The sequence below is a fragment of the Ambystoma mexicanum genome, chromosome 12 (genome assembly GCF_040938575.1).
Source record: "Ambystoma mexicanum isolate Mex_15411 chromosome 12, UKY_AmexF1_1, whole genome shotgun sequence".
Lineage (NCBI taxonomy): Eukaryota > Metazoa > Chordata > Amphibia > Caudata > Ambystomatidae > Ambystoma > Ambystoma mexicanum.
In genome coordinates this window covers 652,266,943-652,290,590 of record NC_090936.1, presented here as the reverse complement: position 1 = coordinate 652,290,590, position 23,648 = coordinate 652,266,943, and the positions used below count along the sequence as shown (strand labels likewise).

Sequence of the window (23,648 nt, the reverse complement as noted above, 5' to 3'; positions counted from 1 at the left end):
GGGGGACAAAGAAATCAATAGTCCTTTCGTTCCAACACTTCTGCTCAACCACAAGGCCACTCCACACAAGATCAGGGCTCCACCTGATTTTCAGGAAACCAACAGCAACATTCCTCTCCGGCCACCTCTAGGCAACAGTGTAGAGGTACATCATGGGGGGTGAGGACATGCCTCTAGAGGAGCATACTGTGCCTCTAAGCAATGACTCCAGCATCAGTGACCCCTCTAATGCTACCCCAGAGGGGGGGTCGCATGACATAATTCACCTTTTAGGATATCCAGGAAACCACCTGCCGCAGGAACACCAGGAGCTCCTAGAAAAAGAAGTTGAGGTTCTTCCCCAGAAGAACTCCATCGAGAGAGTAAAACAAGATCTGGTAAACCAGGGCATTTACTCCCATTTATTTGATAGTACCAAAGAAAGGTCCAATTCTAGTCTCATTATTTTGTACAAGTCCAGCAAACAAATTTGTAAAGCCTTAAAAATTCACGGTAACAGCCTTACAAGAATTAATCCCTTTTCTAAAAAGGGGAATTTTTATGATGACACTGGACATGAAAGCCGCCTAATTTCATATTTCCACGTTCCCTGCTCACAAGAAATTCCTAAGATTCAAAATAGGAAAGATAAACTACCAGTTAAAGGTACTTCCTTTTGTAATAGCATTAGCACCTCATGCATTCACAAAAGGGCTTGCAGTTGTAGCAACTCACCTATGAAGGGAAAACATCCCTGCCTACCCTTACCTGGAAAACTGGCTCATAACCGGAGAATCGCAGACAGAATGCCTAAAAAGGAAACTGTCAAGTCTGGTACCATTGCAGAAAAAACTATTCCTGGGACCATTCATAGATTGAAGGCAAGCTGTTGCTCACCCATCCCCAGAAAAGTGTACAAGCATTGCTCCTCTTGATCTATTGCTTTAGGACAGGCAACAGTGAGGAAAGTCATGAAGGTAATTGTATATGCATGATGCCATCATACCATAGTACCAAATGCATGTCTTAACATGAGAAAGATAAAGCAATGGTTAAGACAGTGGTCCCAGGTTTCCTGGCCAATGGGACGATGTAGTGTTGATTTCCAAAGAGGTGGTAAATGCTCTGCAATGGCGAACAAAAGAGAACATCTTAGGAAAGTCCCTTCAAAATACCAACATTCAGGCAACCATAAGAGATGCCTCAATGTCAGGCTGTGGAGCAAGACATGACAACAAAGGAACCAACGGCACAATACTTAAAACATCCTAGAGCTATTGGCAATAAAGATAGCACTGCTCTTTCCAGACAGCATTATGCAACAAAAGCATGTTAATCAACACCACAGCTATGGCATACACAAATGAACATGGAGGAACACATGCCTAAGCACTGTCAACCCTAGCACAGAAGATGTCACTGGTGCATCAGGAACGGAATTCATATACAAGCACATTTCCCTGGGAGGAGAACCACCTGGTGGACAGTCTGGGTAGTGTTTCAGCAAACCTGCAAGTGGGAAGTAAAAACACTCTGATTTTCAAGATCTGGGGACAGCCAACAGTAGATTTTGCGCAACCGCTCAAATAAAAAAATGCCAAAGCTTCACATCCAGGTAACCTAAGAAGGGATACATGGGGAATGCCTTATGGGTGAATTGGTCAGGGATATTTGCTCACGCCATTTCTCCACCCCAAACCCCACTACTTACCAAAGTAATTCACAAACTACTAAACAAAAGGGCAGTGGTCCTTCTAATTGGGCCAATGTGGACAATCCTGGTACCCTCACCTCCTAAGGATGGTGAGGCAGCTGCCATTCGAGCTAATCCCAATACACACCTTCTCACCCAACAGGACAAGCTGAGCCTCCTTCCCTACAAACATTGAACATGGCAGCATGGCTCCCAAGATCATAGAATTTGGTAATTTACAATGACCTTAAAGGTGTATAGAAAAGGAAGTGCAAAACCTTAACATGAGACGCTGTGAAAATGTTTTTTTGATATAGTTCAAGAGGGGCAATATCAACCCCATTGAATGCACACCTGCTGCACACTTTGTAACCTACCTACTCTACCTCCTCGACTCAGGACTTGCGTATAATTCTCTAAAAGGCACCTAGCAGCTTATACCACTTCATAACTAATGATATCCTGGTGGAAAGTAATAGTGGTTAATGGAGGGAGTTAAAAGAATACATCTGCCAGTGGTTCACCCACTCCCAGGATCGGGCCTAAACATCCTGCTGCAGAGACGGGTGCACCATTTAAGCCTATGTATAAAGCCACACTAAAGGACCTCTTACAAGGTGGCTTTCCTCATAGTTATCACATCTATAAAGAAGGGTTAGTGAACCACAGGCATTGTCAGTAACTGAGCATTTTTGTTACCATTCATAAAAACAGTTGTGCTTCAACCTAAATTCATCTCAAAATGTAATGTTAACCATTCCCTCCGTCAAACTTCCATCCTTTTTTCTAAAAAAAAAAAACCCTGAACGTAAGAACAGTTGTTTGTTCTACCTACAAAGGACAAAAGAAATGCACAGAGCAAGCAAATTCTTTGTGTGCTTTGCTACTGGTAAGGAGGATGGCCTGTTACCAAGGCTACTACTTCCAGATGGAATGTCAAATATATGAAAATCTATCTGCTAGTGGAAACAGTATCTTTTAAACCTAAGGCACGCTCCACACGCAGCACGTGACTGCTCTGGGAGAAATCTGCAAAACGGCAACAAGGAGGTCAGATCACACTTTCAAACACTACTGTCGACATGCAGGCAAGCACAAACTCACAGGTGGGATGGACAGTACTTAAACATCTTTTTTCAACTGTCCTAAATCACCCCCCGCCTGCTTCAAGCACTGCTTGCTAATCTATGCAAAGCATGTGAATCAAAGCAGATTCACAAGCTCCAGAAGACAAATATTACTTACCAGTAGTAGTCTTTCTGAAGCTTGTATCTGCTTAAAATCACATGTCCGCCCTGCCTCCCCACAGGAGTACAGGACAGAAAAAAGAAAATAAATATGCATGAGTCCGTGCGCAGAGTCCAGTCTGCAGCAGTGTGAGAAGGAGAGAGGAGCTGCAGCTACGGTGCACAAACTTTGTTTCCAGTGTTTTTGAGTGTTTTTGAGTATCCTATGTGCCTTTAAGGAAAAAAAGCACAACCAGCTTTAAAAAGACAGGCAAAGCGCGGAGCGCGCGCGGAGTCCGTGCGCAGAGACCAGTCTGCAGCAGTGTGAGAAGGAGAGAGGAGCTGCAGCTACGGTGCACAAACTTTGTTTCCAGTGTTTTTGAGTGTTTTTGAGTATCCTATGTGCCTTTAAGGAAAAAAAAGCGCAACCAGCTTTAAAAAGACCGGCAAAGCGCGGAGCGCACGCGGAGTCTGTGCGCAGAGTCCAGTCTGCAGCAGTCCGCGGCGGGTAGCGGCGGGCAGCGGCGTCTGTCTGAAATCAAGAGGTAAGAGGCACTCATGGGTGACTGGGCCATTGACACGGCTTAAGCTAAAACAAGCCCAGAATTCAATAGCGCTCCTCCCCGGTACCACTGCAGATATTGACTTGCATGTAGATAGTGTCGCGGGGAGTGATTTTGAAATTGGAAATGAAAACGGGAGTATTATAAGGCCACGTCCTCCTGACGATACAAATGAAGGGGGCGAAGAAAGAAGTGGGAGTGGACTGGCACCCGCTGTTATTTCCGCTCCTTGTAAGGTCCATCGCACTATGGACACAGTTTGGGATGTTTTGGATGTGCGAGAGGGGGTGTCTCAGAGTCGAACAAAAGCAGCGCCGAGCTCCATAGAAACTCGGACTCAAGCAGAGGTTGAGTCGGTGTCTGCGGAGTTCGAGACGACCTCGGATAACTTGCTAACCGCCCCGGCGCCTGCTCAGGCTTCGGTGGCAGACACTGAGGTAAAACCCATGGAGAACTTTGATGACTAAGTACTTGTCATGATCTCTGCTTCCAAAAGATCAGGACTTGCCCGACTCCCTTGGAAGCAGACCCATAACCCCGGTTCCGAGTGCCAGCCAGTCCCAATTGGGACCTTTTGGACCATGTCCTGGCGCCAGTGGCACCAGGCTCATAAAGATGCCCAGTCCCAGCGCTGGAAGCGCTGGGCTCATAATGCTTGGGTGGACTTAACCTGCAGCAGACCATGCTGCTTACTTACCTGCCAGTTGAACCCCTGATCCTCTTCTGTTTGGGACTACTTTTCCTGTTGGGTGGGGCAGGAGCCACTCCCTAGGTTCAGAACACTGGAACTCTTCTGGAAAGCAGGAACTCTTCTCTTACCTAGGCGTGGCTGTGGAAGGAGACACCTAAGCACTACAGGAGGCTATTTAAACCACACCCGATGGATGAATCTTGCTTTGCGTTATTCTGCATTCTCTGCAGCAGAACGCTCATCGTGTCTTCTGCTTCTGATCCTGGGCCTAAGGGAACAAAGGCTTACCATCCTGGAATCCAGTCTTCAGCAGCACCTGTAAAGACAAAGAAAGAACAGGTTAGCACTACGGTCTTCAGTGGCAGCGCATCTCTTACCTGGTCCATCGGCTGTCACCAACGCCTCGCGCTGCATTCCGGCATCTGAAAGACAAAGGCTTACCTAGTCTTCGCATGCTCCGGAGGTCTTCGCACTGCATTCCGGCATCTGAAAGACAAAAGCTTACCAGCTCTTTGCACGCTCCGGAGGCCTTCGGTGCTGCATCCCGCATCTGAAAGACAAAAGGTGTGTTTAAAGACATTGGGCAACTTTATTACTCACGTGCCATTACTCCTTCCCACGCCGAATCCAGTGGGTATTCCAGCACCCTTCAGCTTCTCTAAAGCTCCGAACTTGTACCTGCAAGATAAAAGGGACAGTTAGTGCGCATCGTGAAGCAGGCTACAAGCGCTTACTTGCGTGCTTCCAGGCGCTTCTATTCCTCACGCGGGTTCGATCCTCAACTCTCATCAGCCCGCCATCCGCCATCGCCGGAACCCTGCAAAACAAGAGATATCATTACAAAAGACTTTTAAGACATTTGAAGTGCCCAGAACTTACCGTTCGTGCAGTTAACGACGGACAGCAGTCCTCTGAGGTCAAGAGGCCTGCACCCTTATCCAGTGAAGAAACTGGTTACGGCACCCTGCCCCGAGGCAGATGGAGAGCTCGGCGTTCACTTACCTAAGGTGAGGGCGTTAACCTTTGGGGTTCTACAGGAGAAGAGAAAGGGAAGAGGAGAGAGGCACCCAATAACCCCAGTTCATTAATCCCATATTTTCTATCTGCAGACATCTTACTCTTCGAGTCAGACATACAGTGCACAGAGGTCCAGCCCAAAGAGCCAACCATGTGTTACACATCACCTTTGAAGATACGGCATTCACCCAGTCAAGACCGGCGCCTCTGCGGGAATCAGGTGAGCGTTACAGTACTTTCCATACCACAACAACTATATCTATGTGACCTAGCGAACCACGAAATTGCACAGGCAGTCAGCACGCGTACTGTAGCCTTGCAAAATGGAATGGTTAGCAAGAACAATGACGTTGTTGAACATCGCATGGATCCCACGAACCTGCATAATACAAATGTTATGAATGCATGGGGCAGCATTTTACCAAGTGCCAGGCTGAACAATGGGGCAAACGACTGTGAGCACGATGCTGCAGAAGTGATTGAGATAAATGCTGAAGCATTCCAATCTCCTTTTGATGTGACCGATAATGAATTGCTTGCGCTTGAGGTGCCGAATATAGCATTAGATCAAAGCTTGCTGAAATTTACTTTTCCAGTGTCTGCTAAACAGCATGTGAACTTGCGTAAGGAAAGCACCCCAATACAGAAAATTGCAATTGGTACTAAGAACATCAACCAAAGCATGAAGTCAACATTTGCATGCAATAGCAATAGCAGTAAAAACAATGCCTCAACCGGATTAAACAGTGGTGACAATTCTTCACGAGCTGAAATAGGGAACTTAATGGAATACAACAGGGTTCCCGCAATGATTTACCCTTGAAGGAGATAGACTTGGCAGCGAGAGAAGCACGTCTAACCAAGAGACTCCTAGCCGAGTTTGAGGAAATGAAGGAGAGATTAACAGCAAGCTTTTCTTTAGGCACCCCAAGTGATATCACTACTATGGAATCAGCCATGGGACAAAATAAAGAAGGCGAATACGAGCGCACTACCAGTGGCAAAGCGACAGGCTCGAACCAAAAATCTATCGAGCTGGAAAACGAGACTGCTAATCTGGGCTTAAACCTGGCGAATGTAACAACGGAGTGCTCTAAAAGTAAAGGAAAGAACCTTTGCTCTGAGGCTGATCCCAGCTCCAAATCGAAAAGTCAGAGAGATCAAGTGTCAGATAAGCACATGCAGCAACGGCCGAAAACCACCCCAGCGAATAACAGGAGCGACCTGAGTTCACCAAGTAAGGAGAATAGCGGCAGCCCGCAAAGTACTCCGCCTTAAAATCGAACTTGTCAGTTGCTGCTACCATACAGATTCACAATAATGTTTTGGCTGCCACTTCACTAGCCTTGATACCATTTATAAAGCTGTATGAAAGCTTAAATGAATCTTTACAAAATAATGGAGCTATAATGAGGCAATGGGATGACAAAATCAATAAAATTGAAACGCAATTTGTGGCTTTTCAAACAAGACAAGAAGCTGAAAATATTCAATCTGCCGAACATACGAGCAGACACTTTGAGCAGATGTTGTTAGAACATAAAGGAATCAAACTGCTTCTAGATGGAAAATTTGGCAACACAAAACAAATGCAATCTCAACCACTGGAGAAACAAGCTTCTATTGCAAACATCACCCACGGTGGCACAGACGTAGGGACTCGATGCAAAATAGAAGTGGACACAGCAGTAGCAGGAAACTCAAATGACGAAAATACAGCAGCAAATGAACCTAATTTACACGTTCTTATTGACTTAACAGGAAAAAGTGGAACAACATCTACGTCAACGACAAATGGAACTAATAACGAAGCAAACAAGATCACGGCCAACGTAAAACAACTATCTGCATTAGGTACCAAAGACGTGATGGTTGAATCCAGCAACCAGGCCTGCGAGGCAAATACGACACCGGAGGTACGTTTGGAGATTCCTTCGTGTTCTTCTGCAAAGGTATCATATGGCATATTCAGTGGTCTGGCTAAAAATCTTGAGATCACGGCAAGTAAAGGAAAATTAATCTCACAGAAAAATGACAACGCCAAGAAAAAGCTAGAAAAAAAAGAACATACAGACTTCTACAAAGCATAGAAGTAATATAAAGCAATTTATAAGAAACCTGACCACACCTGTAAAACCTAAGCTACATGAAAATAAAAAACTTGGCAAACCGGACACAAATAACAAAGATGAACACGAAGAGAAAAATGCAGCACCTGCAAATAAAGTGATTGCAAATCCAAAAAAGCGGAGGAGAATTGATCCCGACGTGAGCTCATCTGCCTCTGCGGTTCTAATGGAAGAGTTATGTAACATGTCCACATATTCTGATGGCAAAGCTGAAGATTGTTCCGGAGGATCTGTGGTGGACGGTGGGAATACATCCACAAGTAGCTCTTACTCTTTAAGCCAAATACAGCAAGAGAAACATCACTTAGTTAAGACAAGATGCCATAAAAATAAAAATGGAGTTATGGGCGAAAGAAAGAGCCTCCTATAAAACTCAATTCGAATGGAAAAAAAGACATATAGATTCTAGTTCCAAGCCATCAAATAACTGTCGATCTGTATTGAATCCAAAACACACAACAGCGCAGAGTCGCCATTCTCCTTCGAAATCACATGAAGCCCCTCGTAGTGCCTTTAAGGTCGCGTCTCAAAAAATTATGATTGAAAACATATTTAGAAATGAACCAGATGTCAATCTGAATCATGCAAACACCATGCGCCTACTGCATGCAGTACCAGTGCTGCGGACCATAACGTCTGATGACATCCGCATTGTTGAATACTTATCGGAAGATCGAGTGGATGTTGTATTACTGCACATTAATTCCCAAGCGGTACGTAATATGTTATTAACCGCGAAGCAAGATCTTTTATGCTTGGGGTTTGAGATCTCGTCTTATGATCCAACAAATACACAAAGCATAATCGAGACACCGGATTCCAAAAGTGTAAAAGTATCCATGGATCAGCGACGAGAAGACCTACGGAGACAGTTTAATACTGCTCCACAAAGTACGGGAGCGCTGGAGGCAAGTCAACTAAGCAGTAGCTCACGAAAGATGAAAATGATGCGCCGGTGACTGTGATTTCGTGGAATACGAGGGGCTTTAGCCATTTATACAATGACTTTCCGGTCAAGCTAACCAACAATTTTGCAATTTGTCTCCAGGAAACCTGGATGCGTGAGCCACCGGTCAAAGATGGCTATGAGATACTGCTAAATCCAGCCATAAAAAACAACAAGGGACGGCCATTTTCGGGACTACTCACCATGATAAAATCAGGCACTAACTGGGAAAGACCTGAAAAAATCAATCCCAACAGTTATGTCCAAGGAACATTACTTCAGACCACGAACGCTCATAATAATAAAAAACATCTTTTATTGTTGAACGTGTACTGGAATCCAATAAAAATCTCTGCTGATGCATTCATAGCTGCTGTAATGAAAATAATTGATAATTATTAGAGGACTTGCTTGGACATTGCAATTATCTTGTGTGGAGATTTGAACATCTCATGGTTTGATGAACACAAGAAGCTTGTAGAAGACAAATCGACTGTCGGATGCCAAGGTAATGCAAGATCGCAATGGCGTGAAAATCTGGAAGCCCGTGATTGTATGATGGTAAACGGCCATGTGGAAGACGACACACCACCAAATTTCACCTGGGAAAACATGGGCTATAAAAAAACCATAGATTTCTGGACATCGAGAAATGTCTTTGTAACAATCAATAATTTACAAATCACATCAACCACAAACAGTGACCACTATATATTAGTAATGTCCTGCAAGCTAATGTGCAAAAAGCAATCTGGCAATAATAGTCAAGTACTAGAAGTAAATCATGGGAGAAACCGTCTACGTATAAATGATCGTCAAATCATTAAAATGTCAAATGAAATCCAGGAAACATACCATGACAATGTTGAGTCATTTGACTATATACCGCTGCTCCCTCGTTTGAAACCAGGTTTTTCAAAGAGAAATTGTCAAAGTCATAATGAGCACAAGCATAAATGGAGTCATCGTGAAAAACCAAAAAAAGCAGCTAAGAAAAGACCTAATCAAACTAAAAAAAGAGTATGGAATGAATGCTACGAGCGTCTTAAAACAGAGAAAACAACAATATCGGAATTGGTCGAAATCCTTTTCCTATTTGAGAGACCAAGAGCGTTGTGAAGAAATGTTGGCACTGATTAAAAAAAAACAACTCAAGAGAAATTTGGGGAATACTGAATAAAGGAACAGTAAACCAGGACGCCCTAATGATAAATGGAGTGACGGAAAACGACTGGGTGACACACTATCAAAAGGTCTTTACAGGAATGGAGATGACACAGTGCGCTGAAAGTGACACCACTGATATAGCCTGGAACATAATTGAGTCCAAAGAAGATATTCTTATGGCCATAGCCAAACTAAAGACATCAAGAGCTACTGGACCGGATGGGATCAGCAATACACAGTTAAAAGAACATAGATATGCGTGGTCAACTTTCATCAGAACGCTATTTGTGGCGATAGCTGACAGAAAGCAGATGCCGAGATCATGGACTGAAGCAATAATAGTACCAGTATATAAGAAGGGCAGTCGGGACGATCCTGCCAACTACCGCCCGATTGCCCTCCTAGATACTATTGGCAAAGTGTTGGCGACATTTCTGCAAAAAAAGTTAACCTCATGGGCAAAAGAAATAGATCTACCAGATATCGGACAAACAGGATTTACAAAGGGCCTGGGCATAGAGAACAACTTAACCTTGGTGAACCTATTGAAGCTTGAAGCACTGAATAATAAGACCCAGTTATTCTTTTCTCCAGCTGAGCGTGGAGAGCGGTCGCCGGTGGCCTGAGGGGATCAGCAGGCCTGGAAAGCCCTGCCTGGGCCTCCGTGAGTGCTGTGCTTTGTGCTTTTTAAAAAAGGACGAAAAAGAAAGTAGAATTGTTTGTTCGCGCTCCTAGCGCGGTGTTTTTGGCCTCCTCCTGCTCCCCCCTCCCACTTCCTGGTCTTCCTCTCCCTCCCCGCCTCCCTGCCCGCCCACCCCCCCCTCTGATTGGGTGTGTGCCTGCCTCCCCTCTGGCCTACTCGGCGGCCGTTCCCCACGCTCGCTTCTTTTCTCCAGCTGAGCGTGGAGAGCGGTCGCCGGTGGCCTGAGGGGATCAGCAGGCCTGGAAAGCCCTGCCTGGGCCTCCGTGAGTGCTGTGCTTTGTGCTTTTTAAAAAAGGACGAAAAAGAAAGTAGAATTGTTTGTTCGCGCTCCTAGCGCGGTGTTTTTGGCCTCCTCCTGCTCCCCCCTCCCACTTCCTGGTCTTCCTCTCCCTCCCCGCCTCCCTGCCCGCCCACACCCCCCCCCTTCCTCTCCCTCTGCCTATAACCTCCCCCCTTCCTGGGCAGCCCTCAGCCGCAGGGGCTGCCGGGCAAAGGGCCCCAGGCCAAGGGCGACTCCTACAGTGCGGCTCCCTGTGTGTCTGCAGGTGTCCGCAGGGGACGCCAGGCGCCAGTTCCACCTGTTCTCCGGCCCACCCCTCCTCACCTTGTTCACCTCATCCGCATGATGCCTCGCCCCCCCTATTCCATTTTATTGGTAAACTAGGGTGCTTCTCTCCCCTCGCAGGATTCTCAAACTTAGGTGGCCCTGACCTATTACGCATTACTCTCTGCTCTGCACTGTGGTAAACTAGTGCCCTCCACTCACTTCCTGTCTGCATACTCGTGTCATCCGCCTCCCCTCCTTCTCCATGGTGCTCTCTATCTCGCCTATCTACTCTAACTGCTTCTCTATTGACTATCCTGCTCTCCTCACTAAATCTGGTAGGAAAAAGTTTAAAAAGGACATCCTGGTCTCCAACCCAGGCCTCCCTATCGCTGACACCTACACGAGCGCCTGCTCCAGGGAAACTCTTACTGACATTCTCTTTTTCGTGCCTTCACCTGACCTATGGACCCCTCACATGGTCGCTGTGCTCTCTCCTTTCTCCTCCTCTCCCATTAATGGTGGCACCCGTTGGGATGTCCTCTTGGCCCCTTTCCACTCCTCTAAGGCCATCATTAATGTCTATGCTAACGGGACCGTCTTGGTCCAAGGCCCGCAGGCCAACCTTCACCTCTTTGATAGACGCTTCCCACGCCTCATCAACTTCCTCTCCGCTCCCGCTGTCCCCCCTCCTCTGTCCTCGGCTACCTTGCCTCTCCCCTCCCTCCCTGCCCCTTCTCTTGCTCCCTCTTCAACTCCTTCTCTAACACCTCCGCAGGGCGCACCTCTGATCTGTACCCCTCCCCGGAAGTTTTTCAAGGGTGGCAACCTTCTCCACATTGCCACTCTAAATTCTCGCTCTGCCATCAAGCACTCCTCTGATATCTGTCGCCTTCTTGAGGAACTGGACCTCGACGTCCTCGGTCTCACTGAGACATGGTTCACTGCCAGCTCTGCCACCAGCTTCGACACACTCCTACCTGACGGCTACAAGATCCTCTCCATGCCTAGGCCAAACCGCTCAGGGGGTGGTGTTGCCCTTATCTTCCCTGAGTGGATTCCTGCCACTGTCACTCCTACGCAGACCTACTCCTCTTTTGAATGTCTTGTCTGCCGACTCTCTCTCTCTCCTAGCCATTCCCTTACCGTGGCTACTATCTATCGGCCACCTGGTCAAATTTCATCCTTCCTCTCTGAGTGGGCTGACCTCTCCTCCTCACTCCTGTCCTCAACCACCCAACTCCTCTTTCTCGGTGACTTCAACATCCACCTCGATGCCTCCTGTCCCCCCACTGGTCTCTTTCGCGAACTCTGCAACTCTCTCTCACTCTCTATCCTCCCGTCTGGGCCTACTCACTCTGCAGGGCACACTCTTGATGCTCTGATCTCTTCTGACCTTCCCCTCTCCCTCCCTCTCTCCACTCCTCTCTCCTGGAGTGATCACTTTCTCCTATCCTCCCACCTCTCCCTCCCTACCCCACAGGCAAAGCCACCCTCGTCATTGCCACCCACCTTCTCGGTCATCCGACCCATGAAGCGCGTGTCAGTTGAGGCTTTCGCTGCTACCTTCTCGCCCCCTCCTCCCCCCTCGGCTGACTCCCACCCTGACACAGCCCTCTCCATCCTCTATTCCTCTATATCTGATACTCTCGATATCCTTGCCCCCGTCATGAGAATCCGCCTGAAGCCCAAAGCCAAATGTAACTCCTGGTATGACTCGGATCTCGTCACCCTAAAACGCAAGTGCAGGGTGGCAGAGAGGAAATGGCGTGCTTCATGCTCATCCTCTGACAAACTGGCCTGCCGCCTGCTCCAAAGGCAATACCGGCTCTCCGTTCTCACCAAGAAGAGAGCCCTTATCCAAGCCCGCATCTCTGAGGCATCTAACAACTCGGCCGAACTCTTTAAAATCTGCAAGGAGCTGGCCAACCCTGCTGCAGTCTCTACCTCTCCTGTCCCCTCCCAGGCCCTCTGCACCGCACTGGCCTCGCACTTCATCTCAAAAACTCAGGACATCCTGTCCTCGCTCTCCTCCTCTCTCCTCCCTCCCTCTCTTCCCGGCTCTTCCTCTTGCTCTCTTGCAGCCTCCCCTCCGCCCTCCTTCTCTGCTTTTCCACCTTTTTCTGCTGATGAGGTTTCCAGACAAGTCCGATCTATGAAAGCCTCGTCTAAACAGGTTCACCCCTGTTCCTCCAAAACCATCAAGGACCACATCGACTCCCTGGCTCCTGCCTTGGCTGCCTTTTGCAACCACTCATTCGCCTCTGGAGTCTTCCCATCCCCCCTCAAGCACTCCCTTGTGCACCCCCTCCTCAAGAAACCCTCCTCCGACCCCTCCTGCCCGGCCAACTATCGCCCAATCTCCATCACTCCCTTCCTGGGCAAGCTCCTGGAGAAACTGGCCATCTCCCAGCTTAACCTCCATGCTGAATCTGTTGGTAATCTTCATGACCATCAATCCGGCTTCAGAGCGGCCCGAAGCACGGAAACTGCTCTCCTGAACATCCGTGAGGACCTGCTCCTGAACCTCGATTCCAACACTCCCTGTGTTCTCATTCTGCTCGATCTCTCCTCTGCCTTTGACACTGTCAACCATGCCATCCTGCTCAACCGTCTCCGTGATAACCTGGGTATCACTGGTCAGGCTCTGGCATGGCTGTCCTCTTTCCTTTCCGGTCGACCCTCCCAGGTCCAAATGGGCTCCTTCCTCTCTGACATCTTTTTCTCCACCTGTGGTGTCCCCCAGGGATCCAACCTCTCTCCCTGGCTTTTCAACCAGTATCTGGCACTCCTTGCCCACCGCATCGCCGCTCTCTGCCCCTACTTCCAGTGCTATGCGGACGATACCCAGCTCATTTTCAGGCTACCCTCGGCCTCCTCCTCTCCTTCCCTCATCTCCGACTGTCTGTCTGCTATCCAGGAATGGTGTGCCGCCAATGACCTCTGCCTTAACGCCAGTAAGACTGAGATTCTACTCATCGGCACACCCACTCCCTCCTTCCCTGCAGCTCTCTGGCCGGCCTCCCTTGGCCCCCTTCCTGCCCCTACCTGCAAGGCTAAAAACCTTGGGGTCATCTTCGACTCCACACTCTCCTTCTCTCCTCATATATCTGACGTCTCTAAGAAGTCACACTACCAGCTGCACCTCCTCAGAGGTATTCTTCCCTTCCTCTCCTTCCCCCAGAAGCTCACTGTCTCCCGAGCCCTGGTTCTCTCAAGGCTGGACTACTGTAACAGCCTCTATCTTAATCTGCCTGCCTCCACTCTCCGCCCTCTGCAACTTATCCAGAACAGAACTGCGAGACTTGTCCTTGGCCTCAAGCCCAGGGACCGTATCTCTCCAGGACTGAAATCTCTTCACTGGCTCCCAGTGGCTGCGAGGATTAAGTTCAAAACCCTCTGCATTGTCCACAAGGCCTTCTGGGGCCTGGGGCCTAAATACCTTCAACTCTCTCTTCCTAAATATCTTCCTTCACGAGCCCTTCGCTCATCCTTCTCCAACTCCCTCATGGTCAGCCGCTTCTCGAAGCAACGAGCTGGGGGTAGATCTCTCTCCGCAGCAGGGGCCTCCCTCTGGAACAGCCTTCCTGCCTCCCTGAAACTTGAGGAGAACCATCTCCGGTTCCGGAAGCACCTCAAAACCTTCCTCTTCGCTTCTGCCTTCTCTCTCCCTCTCCCCTGCTAAACCTGCTTAACTCCCCACTGAATTCTGCACTAAACCTGCGTCTGAGCCACTCTCGGCGACCTCGGTCCAGGTCCCAGCCACTCTCCACTTGCACTGCCTCCCTGGCTCCCCCTGCACTGTGGGACTGTCACTGCATCCCTACAGCCCCCTTCCCAGCACTTGCTCTGCACTTACCTCGCACTTGCCACCAGCTGGCCCTTTTATTTATTATTTATTATTTATTTATTTTTACGCTACTTACCTTGTACCGCACTTCCCCCCCACCTCCTCCCCCTGCACTTTCTCCTTTTCCCCTTACCTCTGCACTTGCGCGATCTGAATGACACCTGGCCTAGTAGGATCGTTTGTCTGTCTTCCCCTTGTTTCCCTCCCTCCCTGCCTCGTCGCGCCTTGAAACACTTGTGTATAGGCGCGTTACAAATATCATATCATATCATATCATATCATGGCCTTTATCGATTTGCAGCAGGCTTTCGATTCAATAAGTCGAAATAAATTATGGGAGAAGTTAAAAAAGAGAAACTGTCCAAACTCTTTGCTGTCACCAATTAAGGCATTACATTCCAACACTTCAATCAAAGTAAGATTAAATGCAAGTGGAGACCTGTCTAAATCAATCATTACTACCAGAGGGGTGAAACAGAGCTGCCCACTTGCTGCCACTCTGTTTAAGCTTTTATATTGCTGACATTCCCATGGCCCTAGCAAATGTGAATTGTTTCCCTCCGAAAATCAACGGACATCATATAAGCTACGTGATCTATGCTGACGACATAGTACTGTTTGATAAAACTCGGATAGGCCTACAGCGGCTGCTGTCGAAACTGGAAACTTATATGATTGAAAACGACCTGTCAATCAATGTGAACAAAACCAAAATCATGAAGTTTGGCAGTGACCGGGATGCTAAAAATAAGAACTTTAAATGGCGAATTGACAACAAAGTTATTGAGGAAGTCAAAGAAATGTGTTATCTTGGAATATTGATGAACATCTCAATACGGGTGTCATGATCCCTGCTTCCAAAAGGTCAGGGTTTTCCCAACTCCCTTGGAAGCAGATTCATAACCCAGGTTCCGAGTGCCAACCAGTCCCAATTGGGACCTTTTGGACCCAGTCCTGGCGCCAGTGGCACCAGGCTCATAAATATGCCCAGTCCCAGCGCTGGAAGCGCCGGGCTCATAATGCTTGGGTGGACTTACCTGCAGCAGACCATGCTGCTTACTTGCCTGCCAGTTGAGCCTCTGATCCTCTTCTGTTTGGAACTACTTTTCCTGTTGGGTGGGGCAGGAGCCACTCCCTAGGTTCAGAACACTGGAACTCTTCTGGAAAGCAGGAACTCTTTTCTTACCTAGGCGTGGCTGTGGAAGGAGACACCTAAGCACTACAGGAGGCTATTTAAACCACACCCGATGGATGAATCTTGCTTTGCGTTATTCTGCATCCTCTGCAGCAGAACGCTCATCGTGTCTTCTGCATCTGATCCTGGGCCTAAGGAAAAAGGCTTACCATCCTGAATCCAGTCTTCAGCAACACCTATAAAGACAAGAAAGAACAGGTTAGCATTACGGTCTTCAGTGACAGCTCTTCACTTAACTGGGCCATCGGCTGTCACCAACGCCTCGCGCTGCATTCTGAAAGACAAAGGCTTACCTACTCTTCGTGCGCTCCGGAGGTCTTCACACTGCATTCCGGCATCTGAAAGACAAAAGCTTACCAACTCTTCGCACGCTCCGGAGGCCTTCGGCGCTGCATCCCGCATCTGAAAGACAAAACAAGGTGCGTTTAAAGACATTGGGGAACTTTAATACTCACGTGCCATTACTCCTTTCCACATCTAACCCAGTGGGTATTCCGGCACCCTGCAGCCGCTCCGAACTTGTACCTGCAAAATAAAAAGACAGTTAGAGCGCATCGTGAAGCAGGCAACAAGCGCTTACTTACGTGCTTCCAGGCGCTTCTATTCATCACACGGGCTCCATCTTCAACTCACTTCAGCCCGTCATCCACCATCGCCGGAACCCTGCAAAACAAGAGACATCATTACTAAAGACTTTAAAGACATTAGAATTACTCGAAACTTACCGTTCGTGCAGTAAACGACGGACAGCAGTCCTCTGAAGTCAAGAGGCCTGCTCCCCTTATCCAGTGAAGAAACTGGTTACAGCACCCTGCCCCGAGGCAGATGGAGAGCACGGCGTTCACTTACCTAAGGTGAGAGCGTTAACCTTCGGGGTCCTACAGGAGAAGAGAAAGGGAAGAAGAGAGAGACATTCAATAACCCAGTTCATTAATCCCATATTTTCTATCTGCAGACATTTTACCCTTTGAGTCAAACATACAGTGCACAGAGGTCCAGCCCAAAGAGCCAGCCGTGTGTTACACATCACCTTTGAAGATACGGTATACGCCCAGTCAAGACCGGCGCCTCTACGGGAATCAGGTGAGCGTTACAATGGGAGTGGAGCTGGGTCCGAGACCTGTTCAATTGGACCAGAATGCTTCCCCTACAAGGAGCGAGACTACACACCTTGTATGGAAAGTTTTCGGCAATACCGCTCCGCATGTTCTACCTTCAAAAAGTAGTTCCTACAATAACTTTTGGAGCAGAAGCCGGCTGGAATTTGGACCATAAGATCTGGTCCAAATTGGAAAGCTTATTCTGGCGACAAGTTCTGAGACTGCCTAAATATCTCTCAATGACGATCATACGTCACGAACTGGCACTGGTAAGTCTCTATGGAACAGTACTTTGGAAATCCTTATCATTGCTACTCAAGTTGGAGATAATGCATTGTGAACCAGCCTTTAAAATATTAAGATCGGAGGGAAAACATCAACATACAGGCTTGCTCTTGAGATGGTCAGATAAAGTGAAAGCCATCATGTTAAATGCAAATATCTCAATGGATACATTGACGAATCGCCCACAAATTGCGAGAATTAAATTGAAAGAGTGGCTATGGATAGACAATTTGGATAAGTACGCAAAGATGCCGACAGCTTTAGACCTGGGTCTGACAAAGAATAAAGTGGACAATATGCCGAAATATCTATGCCAATTTCCCTCACAATATCATAGAGATCGATTTCTCAGACTTAGATTGAACCTACTGAAAACAAACCAAATGTTGGTGCTAAGAAAAATAAAGCCAGCTACCGATGAAGCTTGTCGGCATTGTGAAAGCCACGTAGAGACAATAGAAACACCTAACAATTGAATGTGTGGCCTTAAATGGGCTGAGATCCATCCACTTGAGTGAATTCAAGCCTGCAAATGACTCGATGGAAGATCTGTGGATCTGGATACTGAGTGGAAGCTTGGTACATTTAATCTGCTCAGTGATAAACTTTCCAGATAAGGTCCTAAACTGAAAAGTATAGAATGTAATTGTAAAGATAAAATGGGTCTCATGAACTGGAATGAATTGTAATAAAAGTTTGTAAAAAAAACTAGATGTTACAAATAAAAAAAGAAAAAAAAAATATGCATGACGCTTGAGGAATTAAGGGTACCTGTACACTTAGGATTGGAGTAGTGTTACAGGAACTCCCCTGTTGACGCCCCTTTTGTCTTCGAAAAAACAATTGTCACACTCTGAGCCAACCACTACATCGCCCACTAATCAAAACATGGAATTCTAAGCATATAGAAGCTCCATAAAGATGATTATTTTGAAGTAGTATTTGCCTTGCATTATATTTACATAATATGGGATGTTATTAGTGCTACAGCAAACTTTTCACTGCCACAAAAAAGCATGACAAATGTGTCTTTTACACTAGGGCAATTTTTGCCCTGGCACTTATACAGTGCCAAACTGCACTTATCATGACTCAGTTTTTCGAATATGTCCCAGTGTTTTCAGAAATGGAGCAACCTTTTCCCTAGTGCTAATACCGTGCAGACTTGTACTTGCACTGGTGCAGTTTTTCTGTAATCTGGCCCCATATGTCTTTCTCCTCTCTGGACACCTGCGCTCCTGAATATCACGCTTTCAAAGCTGGCACTCGCATAGATTTCTAGGTCACATCTTCTTTCCAGTCCCCTTTGGGCACCTTCTTTACCTCTACTTTTCAGCTCAAATGTCTCTCGATGGCATCCCCCAATCCCCCCTTTCCAACTCCTCTGGGCACCATTCCATCTCTCAGTGCATCACAATAATCTTGCCCCTTTTGGCCACCACTCGCCCACTCCTTGGTTCTAGCTCTCCTTACACCTTGGTCTTGTCTTACAGATGTCATGGGTCTCTGATCCAGTTTCTAGGTTCTGGTACTGACCTTTCCTCCAGTCTCCTGGTCTTGCTCAGCCTCTTGTTCTTTCCTCCAATCTTTTCCAAACAAACTCCCCTCTCCACCTCGCCATGCGCAGCTCCTACTCCACACACCTATACTGCCAGGCTGTGCTTTTGATTTTTTTAAGGCTTTAGCGCCGCTTTCCAGCCCCTCTACTGTAAAAGGGGATTCTGCTATGGTAACTCGGATAAGTATTAGCTATTGGGCTCTACCCATGAGGATGGCGTACAGTCCTGATATGGAATTTGGGATTGGCTCATCCCTCTGTCTCTGCACCTTCCAAACCTTGGCTGCGCCTTTCAACCTCTATCTGGGGTATGCTAATTCAATTCGGGTGTGTATCTCCAGGCAGCTGGTGCAGGGATTTGCTGGGGGCTATGTTTTGCCTAACTTTACCAAATGTATTGTCCTGACAAGCCAGCTTTCCCCAACAGTGGCCTGTGGAGAAGTAGTGCATGCATTATTTGCACATGTGGGAGGCAGGACAGGAATTGATGGTAGGGGGAACTGGTGAGGGTGTGGAAGGAGGCCCCCCAAAAGTGACTTTGATAGGGCGTGTAACAAAAGGCCGGCAGTGGGGGGTGAGGCTTTTTCAGTCTGGAATCTGCAAGGTTGGTCTTTTGTTACCAGCCTTCAGACATGGATCTAATTGCAGATTACATTTGGAGTTAAGGTTATCCCCTCTACATACCTGGCTACCATCTGAAATAGACTCCTATCTTATAACCAGCTCAGGCCACTCACCAGATGTTCCAGGACACAGGACAATTTTGGATACTTAATCAGCCTGATCAATGCCTTCCAATTGCTCCTGAGTAGTAATCAATTTCTCTTTGGCACTGGTGGGCCAATTATCCAAAGGTGATTCAGGCGCTAAACTGTTTCCTTCTTTCATGACATTCTAATCACGCTGGTTGCAGAGCATCATGGGTCTGATATATCTGCTTTCATCCCATTTTCAATTACCATAATGGATGATTAATTTCCCAATTAATGCAAAGATCCACAGAACAAATCCATATTGAATCTGTTGCATAACATGAGGTGTCTTATCTGAAGTGCTTTGGGGAATCTTCTCATCAAGGTTAACTCATTCCATACTCCTTCCATACAAATTGCCATCAGAAACAACATCTATAGGTAAGAGTAAGGAGATAATCTGAAAATCTTTATTCTGCTATAGCATTAATTGAATGTATTGCAAATAGTTATGCTTGACTCCTTAGGAACTGAAAGTCAGTTGTGCAAAAACTATTTGATACTTGGCCTACTAGCCCTTCCCTTTTAGGTCCCTAACATTACAATGCAACCAAGATGTTTATCAAGTGTTCTCACCTTGTTAATGGGAAATCGGCAATTTTCTTCCTGATTATCCAAAGCAATATTCCATTAGCCAAAGTATGTGTAGCCGCTAAATCTTGTAAATTGGAATGTTGCAGATTGAATGTTAAATATGGCGCTCTCTTGTTTCAGGACCTCCTTCATACAGTCTTTAAGAATGGCAAAGTTACGAAGAGTTATTCATTTGATGAAGTGCGAGACAACGCTCGACTGAAAAGTGATGAACTAGAAATATGACTTCATAAACTTTTATTACTTGGCTATCTATATATGACGTATGTGATGGCGAGAGAAGAGGTTGTTTGTACAGATTTGCGTGTTTGTATGCAGAAAAATAATATCCAGATATTTTATTTGTGGACATTCTGCCCTCCTCTACATTTTTGTAAAGCTGATAGCAGAACAATTAAAGTAAAATGTATATTAAAAATCTATAGGCTTTAGGAATCCTCTTATAGTATGCTGTAATGTAATTTGATATAGAGCATTTCAAAAATCGCATTGGAGAAGTTTTTTATATGCAAAATTATGTCAGAAATTGATAGTTTTCATAACATTTTGCTTTTTGTTATTTGTATTTTTGTATAAATGTTTGTGGATCGTATTTAAAAGTTAAATAATTCATGTCAGCAATTTATTTGTATCTTTTTAAATTTTTTTAGGCAAATTGCCTTTTTACAAGGATGCCACAAACACCCTTGTTCAGTCCATTGATCATCAAATAGAACCAAGGCATTTTTTTAAAAAGAAAAAAGCGTTCAGGCATCTCTACCACTTGTAAAGTGAAATGTAAGTTTTATCCATGTTAGAAGTGTAGAATGTCTGGCCTCATTGTGTCCTGCTGTCTTAAATGGGCATTTCATGAAGAAAAACGTTTAATCCGATCATGGATTTTTGTGCACTGTAGAGATGTTTACAATGGAAATATAGACTGCATCTGCAGTTTGTTTAATCACTCACCGAGTAGCTCTGTGGTGTAATATGCACTTCCAGAACAAGATTTCATAAAACTGGAGCTCAAAAGAGCAGAACTGCCCCGTTTTTCTTCAGAACTCATAAATACCCATTCCATAAACTATACAAACAATTGTTTTCAAATGGGAACTGTGCTTTCATGTTAATGTTTTATATATAATGTTGCTGTTACTTTAAAGTAAAATACTGGATTAAATAGTGCACTTATATTTTTTAGTTTTGTCATTGCTTATGCCTTCAAATTGATTTTAAAGTTGTGGAAAATACTAGTTAACAGTATTCTAAAAATATATTTCTATTTTAACCTCAAATCTGACTGTATACTTTTTTGGGGGTTCTCAACATGTTTAGGAAATACTTGGTAATTGACATTTCTCACATTAAGGTCCGGTTAGTGATGGCAAGTAATTCAATTTCTCTTCTTGGTGGGGTAGACTACACTAGAGAAAATAAATATTTAGTTTTCCTCTGTTGCTTGTTGTAATCTCTATAAGGTCATAATACGGCAGCGTCCTCAAGTTAGAATGAAGAAATGTTGTGATTTTGAAAATGTTGGTGCCGTTACATTGCATCTTGTAGTGTGAGCCTTAATAGAGCTTTGTTTAGAAAAACGGAATCAAGTAATTGGGAATTTTCATGTGTGAGCTTGTAACCAGAGGCTTGGGGAAATGCATGCATAATTGACAGTAACATACTTGATCGATGTTCTTACAAATATTTCATTTTTAAAATATCAGGGGCTGGGGTTACGATAGAATTTTTGGTTGATGAAAATGTGAGCAGTATTACAGTGCATTAATGTTTGACCGCTTCTATTGTGTTAAGGTTCGATTTTGCACAGGGATAGTTTCTGTGACCGCTTGTTTTCCTTTTTTAATGTCTCAGAAAAGAATAGGATGTGACAAATCACTGGAACACACATTTGACTGCATTGTCCTGCAGCATTTGGCCAGCACCCCCATTCTACTCCTCCTCTTACTCCCTTCACCCCGTATTTACTACCCCCGACACTTAACGGCCCATACAAATGCTACTGAAAAATGTGCTGAAATGTCCCTTCCCCAAATCCTGTCTAACGGCCACTGAGAGTTTCGGAGGTACCCAAAGATGCTTGTGCAAAGTGTTTCCTGGGCAATTTAAGAGATTTCAAACATTGCTCTAATGTAGTTTACCCCCACTGATTAATTTTGCAATGGCAAGTGATGTTTTTGTAATCATTCCCCAACCATTTATCCATCAGATTCCTGCATTGTGACTTTGCCTAATGAAGTCAAGGATTCAGTTTCCTTCAGAGATTTCCACAACTGCATTTCATTTGAGAGGTATCGCTGTGTCCTTAATTGCCTTTATTCTCATCTTAATGGATTTTGAATATTGCAAGATGAATTTGTACTATAGAGCATGTAATTAATATATAACTACATATAGAATTATAAAGATCTCATTGAATCACAAAAGTATTGGATATTGCAGAGAACATCTATTTTAATTTATTGTATATTTAAAATAATTTGTAATAGAGAGTTGAAGTGTTGTAAAATTGCACTCCACTACCCCGAAGTATGATAGCTGTTAAATTCTTGTGACTGGTATTTTTGTATTTAATCTTCAAATCGATGCGTTTAAGTGCAGCTCTGTTATTTCATCACATTAATATGGTTGCTTTTTTTTTAGATGCTGCATTTATTTTGACCGCTTTCTGTTTCTATTCAATGTTCCGAAATCCTGCCCGTCTTTTATTTTCTAAATCGTTTTTTATAAAAGCCACTTTTCTGATAAGTGGTGGCTATTGCACACAGTTTCATTACCCTACAATTGTGTCTTAATGTTGTGGGTAGTCCTTTCCCTGGAGTCTTGCACAACATCCCAACTCTTCCAAACAAGAATCCGACAAGCACATGCAAGATTGTAAAAATATGTTGATTTGTTAAAACATTTAGATTTTTAACTTTTTATTATGATTTACTTATCAAATGTCATGCTAAAGTATTTCTACTAAGTAACCGTGACTAGTTCTTTTTTGGCTAATTTTAAGTAAGATATTAATGATGTCTGTGGTGTAAGAATTAGCTGTTTTTCCAGAGGTCCGCTATTTGACTTAGTCAATGTTAAGTGTCCCTCCAGAAAGAGTGTCAGAAGGTTGAAAAGGTACTTTCATTACAACTTGCCATATCAACGACTGTAATTCATATACTTGTTAGCAAGTATGTGTATTGTTACTTTGGACTATTCTCGTCATGGGCTTGTCATTTTAATGTATGTATTCAATGATGACTATACACCTGCAATAAAAATTACTGTAAAATAAAATGCATCATTCAGATTGTAAACCACAGTATACCTGTGGTAAATGTATCTTTTGGGGAATGTTTGTCTAACCTTTCTTTTATTCGGTTTGTTTTTAAAGCTGACATTTGCCTAATGTGTGGCAAGAGCTGTACATCAGTGGTTGAAACCTGAGAACTGTGGGGGAAATAAATAATGACTAAGTTATAACTCATAATTTAGTTACTTTGGCGATATAGATTGATAGGAGGCTCTACAATTATTAGTATTACATTGGTGATCTCTGGAGATTTTCGTACTAGATCTTCTTAAACATCTATCTGATATGTACTGGTGAAAGAGTACTGTTTTGTTCTGTGAAGTAAAACAACTTCATGCAGGACACCTTTTTTAAATTGCTTAGTAAT

At 45.1% G+C, this 23,648-nt stretch overlaps 1 protein-coding gene across 1 annotated transcript in view; it reads left to right on the top strand.

The window, feature by feature from the left end:
• Nucleotides 1-21,266, top strand: part of NAMPT (nicotinamide phosphoribosyltransferase) — a 559,899-nt gene extending 538,633 nt beyond the window's left edge. Inside the window, exon 11 of the mRNA XM_069629129.1 lies at nt 20,113-21,266. Coding sequence (XP_069485230.1) covers nt 20,113-20,217 — 105 coding nt within the window. The 3' untranslated portion in view covers nt 20,218-21,266. The remainder of the gene's footprint in view (nt 1-20,112) is intronic.
• Nucleotides 21,267-23,648: the final 2,382 nt, after the last annotated feature.